The sequence below is a fragment of the Puntigrus tetrazona genome, chromosome 25 (genome assembly GCF_018831695.1).
Source record: "Puntigrus tetrazona isolate hp1 chromosome 25, ASM1883169v1, whole genome shotgun sequence".
Classification (NCBI taxonomy): domain Eukaryota; kingdom Metazoa; phylum Chordata; class Actinopteri; order Cypriniformes; family Cyprinidae; genus Puntigrus; species Puntigrus tetrazona.
The window spans coordinates 13570956-13580299 of NC_056723.1; the positions used below are offsets into that span (position 1 = coordinate 13570956).

At 37.8% G+C, this 9344-nt stretch overlaps 2 protein-coding genes across 3 annotated transcripts in view; both read right to left on the bottom strand.

The window, feature by feature from the left end:
* wwox (WW domain containing oxidoreductase) overlaps positions 1-3299 on the bottom strand; it is a 175578-nt gene extending 172279 nt beyond the window's left edge. The window contains exons 1-4 of one of the 2 annotated variants that reach the window (XM_043227631.1): positions 3061-3299; positions 2829-2893; positions 2584-2641; positions 527-696 (exon numbers count right to left, since the gene is read on the bottom strand). In XM_043227631.1, coding sequence (XP_043083566.1) covers positions 527-696; positions 2584-2641; positions 2829-2893; positions 3061-3167 — 400 coding nt within the window. In that variant the 5' untranslated portion in view covers positions 3168-3299. The remainder of the gene's footprint in view (positions 1-526; positions 697-2583; positions 2642-2828; positions 2894-3060) is intronic. The other variant, XM_043227630.1, reaches the window with a different exon arrangement.
* An 839-nt stretch (positions 3300-4138) lies between these two features.
* Positions 4139-8994, bottom strand: hprt1l (hypoxanthine phosphoribosyltransferase 1, like). The gene is made up of 9 exons (XM_043228671.1): positions 8703-8994; positions 7310-7416; positions 6788-6971; positions 5815-5880; positions 5542-5559; positions 5354-5436; positions 5180-5226; positions 4774-4850; positions 4139-4681 (listed from the first exon to the last, which is right to left on the bottom strand). The coding sequence occupies exons 1-9, from the start codon at positions 8718-8720 to the stop codon at positions 4634-4636; spliced, it is 648 nt and encodes a 215-aa protein (XP_043084606.1). The 5' UTR covers positions 8721-8994; the 3' UTR covers positions 4139-4633.
* Positions 8995-9344: the final 350 nt, after the last annotated feature.

Sequence of the window (9344 nt, forward strand, 5' to 3'; positions counted from 1 at the left end):
TTTTTTTTATAAAAAATATAATATATAAAAGTGCTGTTTTCTATGTGAATATATTGTTAAAATGTCAATTATTTGTAAGACACAAAGCTTTACACAAGTCTTCAGATATTAATATGCTGATCTGATGCTCAGTAACGTTTGTTGATGAGAGTTGCATTTTACAGAAAGCTAAAAATATTTATTTGAAATATGTTAACGTAAAAAAAAGATTGAAATTAAAACATCCTTGCTGAACAGAAATAATAAAAACTGAAAAATGTTACACACCCCGAACAGTAGTGTACACTAGATATAAAACACTACACGATCGAAGTCAGAAATGTTTCTGTTGGGCTGAAAAGTTTCCACAGATTCTCATAACGGTGTTGGAATCAGATGCCGGACGATGAATAAAGTAGTTAAAGAATCAGATTAATCATTCATAAGCGCTTGAAGGTGTTTCAGATCATTTAAATGCTGAAGCTGGCTGGTGTTTCAGTGAAACGCATAAATAACGCCGCGGCTCCATCTACTGGATGAGACTCACCGATGCCGGAGTTCGCTCCGGTGACCAGCACCACTCTGTCGGACAGATCCCGGCCGTGCAGGATCTCCAGAGCCGTGCTGTTCCCGTCGTAGCGCTTGGGCTTCAGCTGCAGGTCCTCGATGGTGAAGGCCTGCCGAGGGTCGAAATATGTGGTGCGCTTGTTGATGTGGCTGATGGGAAGAAAAAGAAAATAATAAAAATCAAAAATTAATATATACACACACACACACACACACAGGAGTGCAGAATTATTAGGCAAGTAGTATTTTTGAGGATTAATTTTATTATTGAACAACCATGTTCTCAATGAACCCAAAAAAACTCTGAATAAAGCTGAATATTTTTGGAAGTAGTTTTTAGTTTTAGCTATTTTAGGAGGATATCTGTGTGCGCAGGTGGCTATTACTGTGCATAATTATTAGGCAACTTAAAAAAAAAAAAAAAAATGTATACCCATTTCAATTATTTATTTTCACCAGTGAAACCGATGTAACATCTCAAACATCCACAAACACACATTTCTGACATTCAAAAATAAAAAGCAAAACAAATCGGTGACCAATAAAGCCACCTTTCTTTGCAAGGACACTCAAAGGCCTGCCATCCATGGACTCTGTCTGTGTTTTGATCTGTTCACCATCAACGTTGCGTGACACCGTCCAGAGAGGTGCACCGTTTTCCCTCCTTGTAAATCTCACATGTCACGATGGACCACATGTTCTCCACGGGGTTCAGATCAGGTGAACAAGGAGGCCAAGTCATTCGTTTTTCTTCTTTAAGACCCTTTCTTGCCAGCCATGCTGTGGAGTACTTGGACGCGTGTGATGGAGCGTCGTCCTGCACGAAAACCATGTTTTTCTCGAAGGATGCAGACTTCTTCGTGTACCACCGCTTGAAGGCGTCTTCCAGAAAGTGGCAGTAGGACCTCAACCCGAAAAGGCCCCACAAGCTCATCTTTGATGACACCAGCCCAAACCAGTAGTCCACCTCCACCTTGCTGGCGTCTGAGTCGGACTGGAGCTCTCTGCCACGGGCCCATCAAGACTCACTCTCATCTCATCAGTCTTGAGATATTTCTTGACCCAGTCTTGACGTTTCGGCTTGCGTGTCTTGTTCAGTGGTGGTCGTTTTTCAGCCTTTCTTACATCCCTCTGCAAGATATCTCACTATTTTTGACTTTTCGGAGCCTGTCAAGTCCTTCTTTTGACCCATTTTGCCAAAGGAAAGGAAGTTGCCTAATAATTATGCACACCTGATATAGGGTGTTGATGTCATTAGACCACACCCCTTCTCATTACTGAGATGCACATCACCTAATAATATGCTTAATTGGTAGTAGGCTTTAGAGAGATATATATATATATATATATATATATATATATATATATATATATATATATATATATATATATATATATATATATATATATATATATATATATACACACACACACACTTTTCAAATTATGATAAACAGGTGTAGAGCAGACCACCGAATAAGCATATTTATTATTAATGATAATAATATGTCAATTCTATCCGCATATTAACACATTATATTATTCTATCCATATATATTATTAATGACTTCATTTAGCTCAGTATTTATGATCCGATCCTTATTATACCCAAAATACTACATACTGTTCAATAGATTCTATTGATATAATAAACATAACTGAACCACAACTACAATTAATTTTATTTGTTTGGTCATTTTAATTCTTCTTTTCCTTTAAACTACATGCTGTATTTATATTGCATCTAAAACTTCTTTTAAAACAATATTTTATTTGACTTAATTCATTCAGCAGCGTTTTATGATTGTAATATCGCTGCATTCATCTCCTAGTGCACAAGCATAATTTTCCAGGAAAACAGCAATGCAAATATTTAATGCGCATACAGACCAAAACTTTATTTTGTCAAATAACCAGCCCTAAAAGCTAGGAGACATATATCGCGAAAGCTCAAATTATGACTTAAGGGAAACTATAATATGTTATAATTGATTACAGCAGAAACACACAAATAAATATCTAATGCTCTGAACTCACTCAACGTAGAAGATTTGGCCTTTATCGTCAGTCTCCTGCTCCCACCCATATGGCAAAGCTAAAAAAGGAAAAATTTAATTAAAAAATGTATCAGATACATTCTGTGATGTAGTTATTCTTCAAGTCAAGCTCTTCACAAAGCCCTGCACACTTCACTCATGTTCCTCATACTGAGTGAGCGTGATTGAAAAATGTATACCACAATAAAAAAAAAAAACTGTAGCCATTATTAATATTCACTGTACCTCCAGCACAGCGTTTCTTCTTCCCGGTTTTGGGATGCTCCCACTGGGTCTTCATTTCCTCGTGGCTGAAATGAATTATACACTCGAATTGTGACAATAACATTGCATGAACCACCTTAAAAACATTCTTTGGTTGCTATACACTTCTCTTTCTTGCGCTAACTGCGCAAGCGCAACTTGTAAATGCACAATATTATCTCAGGTGTTTGTGTTTTGTGTGACAAACACTCACTTGGCATAATAAACCCATCCGTCTTTCGTGGATCTCTCCTCCCAGCCGGGAGGAAGCTCGTCTTCACTGTCTGTATCATCCATTCCGGCATATTTAAGAGCTGCCATCGCGGACTCGCCGTTATCAAATAAAATATCTCATTCAACTTCTCGGTGAAATTTACCTGACGGCAAATTCACGTTGCAACAATCCTCCTGCAAGACCACTTCCGCAATCACGAGGTGACGTCACGCCTCGTCAGAATGAGACGAGCGAATGAGGTTCTTAAATGGGCGGGACTTAAAGGCCTGAACGCGTCTAATTGTTGGGTCAGAATTAACTTTTTTATTTACTTTTTTTTACTTTATCGCATGTATTAAACTTTGCCTTGTGTGTCAGCAGCTCATATTTGTATTAAGGAACTCTATTGCCTTTTTTCTATATTTATCTCCACACTGTGTCAAACTTTTTGTTGAAAACTAAAAATAATAATTTAAAGACACACAGTAAATATCATTGTCCTCTCCTAAAATCTTCACAGCATTTGTGGTGTTTTAAACACGTAACGTCGTAGTCTTTCCAAAGATTTTGGTTTAAGCGCCAACTGTAACGTGGTAGCTGTTACTTTTTCCAGCGATGATCAGGATTGACCAACCACAGTCTTTTACGATCACAAGCTAATGTTTCTTAATTGTGTTATAGAGATTTGTGCGCGCGCGCGCGTGTGTGTGTGTGTGTGTGTGTGTGTGTGTGAGACAGGTGTGAATAGTTGCAATTAGTAAATTAAAAGAAAATGACAGCTTGCAAAAGTTTGTGAGACAAATACGATAATGATATTTGAAAGAGCCTTGATATTTGGCGCCAAAAAACAATTCCTAGCGGTCACTTAAAACTTACTTACATTAGATAAGTAGGAGACACACACATATTAAAACTCTGAAAGTATGCATGATAGCTGATATTTGAGAAAGTTTTATGAATAAAATATCAAATGCTGCTTAACTTCCTTCGAATAACAGTTTTTCAAGACCTTGGTGGCAGTAAACAAGTAAATATTACTTACATTTGCATGCACAGAAAACAACCAGGGCAAAAATAGTAACATTGTCAATGTGATTTTATTGTGGTGATCAAAAACCTCCATTTCAGTACCAAAGACGTCATGACATTTGGTGCGTGGATATAATCTGGAGTCAGTGTCTAGAGGATATATATAACAAATAAGAATAACTAGCTAACAGTGATTAACTTCGCAAGCTCTTAAACCAAACTTGATTTAGCCGAATGGACATAAAATCAACATAAAACCAATTAATCCAAGGCATCGGTTCAAAATAAAAAAAAAAAGTGGCAACTCTGCCCATAATCTTCGCCAGTAATGATAATTAAAATTAGACGACTAATTATAACACAAGACATTTTCGCTCTTATTCATTCTTCGCTGCAACACTAAGTGCGATCTTTGGGAATCCATGTTTTATGGAGTTCGTTATTCGTTTCAGACGGCATGTAGAAAAATAATTTGACAATAAAACAAAGCAAAAAAAGTTCACAGTGATCTTTGTCTTCATGCGTCCAGCACCTGGGCGTCACATCATACTTTATATTTCTCTTTCGCTCTGTCACTTAAAATACAGATATGCTACGAGACAAAGAAAACAGAAAGGTGTAAACGCATAAATCGGATACAAAACAATTTGAGCTCACTATATGCATTGCAGCACAACAACTTACACTCAAATCCCTGAAATATTCGTTGTAGTCTAAAGCATATCCCACTAAGAACTTGTCAGGAACTTCAAATCCAATATCTGGGAAAAAAAAAAAAAACACGGGATATTTTAACATGTACGCACAAACAGAGTTTCTGTTGGTGATGGTGATTCTCCATCGTCTTAACCGACCGCTGGAGCGAAAGAGTAACATTCGTGCTCGGAGGATGGATGGATGGATATTAAGAGCTTATCAGCTTTCTGACTAAAAGCATTGCATAACTACTCTGAACACAGACAGATGAGCGCGTGTCTGAATACGTCGGACTACATCGACGCCGGGTGTTTGATTTCTCCAAGCGATGCGGATTAGGCGCAAAAATGGTCATAATATCCGATAAAATCCAACGAAACACCAGGGAACTCACAGTCTGGACGGTATCCTGAGCTCCTGGGAGTCCTTTTCACAAGTAAACTGAAACGACGGGACACTCGAATTACAAATCAGACATTAAATGAAACGTACGACTGATAAAAAGGGCAATCGAACCGTTTATCGACAAGTCTTCGGTTCGTTCTTTCCAAAGGTGTTTCTGTCTTACCTGACAACTTTCACCATTTTAGGCTGACATTCGTTTAATAGCTTGAGCAGCGTTTCCATCGTTTTTCCTGTCTCTACAATATCCTGAGGCACAAGGAAATTGTTCATTTATTTCATGACATACATGTCACACATTGCAGCAGACACAAGTTCGACCTAAAATGCATTGCATCAAAAATGTAACCTTACCTCTACTATGAGCACATTCTGTAAAGAAAGAGAGGAGACGGATTATTTTTAAATAAAACGTTAAAGACAGTTATTCGTATTTGCAAAAGACACACACACACACACATTGATAAAACATAAATTGATCAAAAGTAGCATTAAGGATGCTGTATAATGCTGTTCTTAATATACATATATTTACTGTATCGCACATCCCCAGTGAGAAAAGAGAAAAATAAGTAGCCCCCAAAACTTAAAATAGGAAACAAAACAAAAATAGAAGTTAAAACTAACTTTGCCAGTAAGGGCAGATAACTCATCCCCACCGATAACCTTCACACAGTTTGTAGACTGATCGTTCTGAGGAGAAACCAGATCAGAGAGGGAAAGAGAAAAAGGAAAATCATTTAAATGCTGAACATGCAAAGCAATTATCCATTAAACCGATTATCGGCCTGGCCATATTAAGCGTTTTTATCATTATCGGCGTCAGCCATTTTCCAAGCCGGTTTGCCGATAAAATAACTTCATTCTGAAATGCGTTCTGAAGTGCGCGACGCTCGCAATGTTTTCAGCATCTGCCATTTCGCTAAATGAGGACATAAATACATCCAAAACGTCGCCAGAACTGTCAACTATCAACATGGCAACCCAACCTGTCAAAATAAATGTTCAGTTTAGAACCGCTACTTATACAACGAGTGCAACTTTTGTTTAAAATAATTAAAAACACACAATACGCTACTCCGCGTTTTAATTTTAACTGTAAACTTAAACTTTAACTTTAACTGTAAACTTAAACTTTAACTGTAAACTTAAACTGTAAACTGTAAACTTAAACTTTAAACTGTAAACTTAATCTTTAATTGTAAACTTAATTTTAACTGTAAACTTAGTTTGACTCTCGTTCGATTAAAGATGAATAAAATAAATGTTTTACGGCTTCATCTTCACTGCACTAAAATTAAGATTCTACATAATCGGTCATAAAAATAAAACACTAAAAACTAAAATCGATCTTTTTTAAAAGCTACTAGGAATTTAGGCATTTACCAGATATTAAATTGATGTTATTATATTAAGCCTACTATTGTTTTTGAAATGAACAATGTCGATGATAATTCTAAAACCCAACTCTATTTAACTATTCATTTATTTAGGGTTAAAAAAATAAGCCTATTCTCAAAAAAGTAGCACGTTCCTTTAAGCAGGAGCGTGAAAGGCTCGATGACCGGAGTGAATGGACGCAGTAAAAGCTGGCACTCACCGAGTAGCTCTTTAGCCTAATGAAATCTACAGTCAGCGGCACAGACTTATCGCTGTTTTGATTCAACGTCTTGATGTAATCCATCAGGTCCGCGAAGAACTTGTACCCTCCTTTCAGAACGCAGAGGGCCACGATGTGATGCCCTCCCATGTCCCGAACAATATCTCGGGCCAACCTTTCGGTCCTGAGGAGAAAATCAGAATCGAAAGGCAGAGCATTGGGACACTGACGCTTTCTTTAAAGCTGGCTGAAGTCACGCCAAAAATGTCAGTCAACAGATTCTTGGGGAAATTTGTTAAACAAATAAATGGAGAAAGCCGAATTCAAATCACATGCCTCTCGTAACGTGCTAATGTCGTTAACTACATCTGCGGGGCCCTTTTGCTATCGAGGGCATTCAGAGGCCACACGAATAAACGCTTCCCATGGACCGCGAAGACTTTCGGATACTTTCTGGGCAGGAATGCAATATCACCGTTTGTGCGTTGCAGATTAAAAGCGGCGCTCATCAGTTAAACGTACCTGTCCTTAATGAGGCCATTGGGTATTATGACACTGTCCAAATCCTCCTCGTAGTGTTTCGGCACACAGAAAAGACTCAGTTCGTGCCCTTTGCTGTCATCGGCTATCTGAAACGGCAACAAAAATCTATTAAAACATCTTTAAAGAAACGCTAAGACTCGTGATATTTACTGGAACTATTGTTTAATCTACAGGCTGTAAACATCATTTAAATTAAAGGGGAAAACTATTAACTACTGGAGAATCTTTTTACTCAAAAATACTATTTCGGGCCATTTCATTCACGTTTTAATTCGACGCATTGCTGGTTCTTTGTAAATTATGCGTGAAATTTACTAGCAATATGAGTTTTTTTTAATATAATATATTGTTTAAAATAACAATGAAGCCATTTGCGCTTCGAAAATGGCGTATGAGTGTTGCCGTATGTAAAAAAAAAAAAAAAAAAAAAAAAAACATTTAAAAATCAACATTTTAATTATGAATTACTGAATTATGAATATTTGAGCCAGTTGTTGTTGCAATATTTAAGCATGTTGCAAACATTTTTTAGCGACAGTTACTGTTTAATGATATGATTGAGCAAATTTTTGCTGGTGACATTAGTCATTAGTAACAGTCGACAAAAATATGGGTCATCTACTTATTTAACCAAAATATGAACATTTCGATATACTTTTTTGCGACAGAGAGTTTAAAAAAAAACGGTTGTCGCATTTGCCGTTGTTCGGCGATATTTCCTCACAGATTCACAACGAAGTTGAGCGCGAAAATTCACCGCGTCGAGCGACAGATTGACCGCGAGCACATTCGCTGTGGTGTTGATAACACGGCGCTTTTATCTAAGAAAAATTTCAATATTTCTCACGAAGTGACAAGTGAAATTGCCTTCACGTGCTTGTCGGACATTCTCGGTCTAAAGTTTGATTCGTTAAGGTGCGCAATTATAATTCAGAGCGAAAGCGAAGCCGGTATTATGCTACAGTATACCGCATCGGTGTACATTTATAGTCATTTAAAAAGCTGTAGTCGCCATTTATTTGCATGTAATAAAAGACAGCAAAACTTCTTCCTTTGTTTTAAGGCTGAGTAAATAACGACTGGCTTCTGTTTTGAAATATCATTTTTGCCGGTCTAACCAATGGCGTCGCCTTGGCAACATACTGTTTAAAGCGGTTTAGAGCGCGATCGATTACGGCTTTCGCGTTCGCCTTTACGAAACCTATTTATGCGCATCGGTTCAGATTTTCATCACTTCAAACGCGCGGAAAATGAAGCCCGACGAGGAATATGAATTATTTACAAGTTCGCGGACGCGCGGTGTCGAGCCACGCCTCGCGAACCTGTCGAGACGCTCCATCCGAGACGACGCGTCTCGTTAAACGTCCCTCACCTCCAGATACGCGGCCATTCTGCTGTGTTCGTCCTTCAGGTCGGTGTCGGTGGACTCATGCTGGCGCCTGTCTGCGGGAGGAGAGCGGCTCGGTCCTTTCGCGTCCGGGGAAAGCGCTCGTCTGCTTTGCGTGAAGTCAACGCGACGCTTCCTAAACCCTGACGTCACAATCCATTTTACCCAATAATCTGATTGACCCTCGACAACCTGTGCTTTAACGGGAGAGAACTAGTCGGCGCGCTTCTGTGCCGGCTCTTAACCGGCTTGTTTGATGCGCTCGTGACGGGCGATGATAACGCTGTGATGACGTCAGACAGGGCATAACGAGAAGCAGTAGAGTGTGGACTGACTGATAGGACTGTGTCTTACTATCTCGTGTGTGTGTGTGTGTGTGTGTGTGTGTGTGTGTGTGTGTGTATATATATATATATATATATATATATATATATATATATATATATATATATATAAATAAAATTAAAAAAATATATATATATAAAAAAAATATATATATATATATATATATATATATATTTTTTTTTTTTTTTTTTATATATATTTTTTTCAGTACAACATTGTGTACTGAAACTTATAATACTAGTAATGAAACACTAGCAATTCTAAATTATGACGATTGCAGTT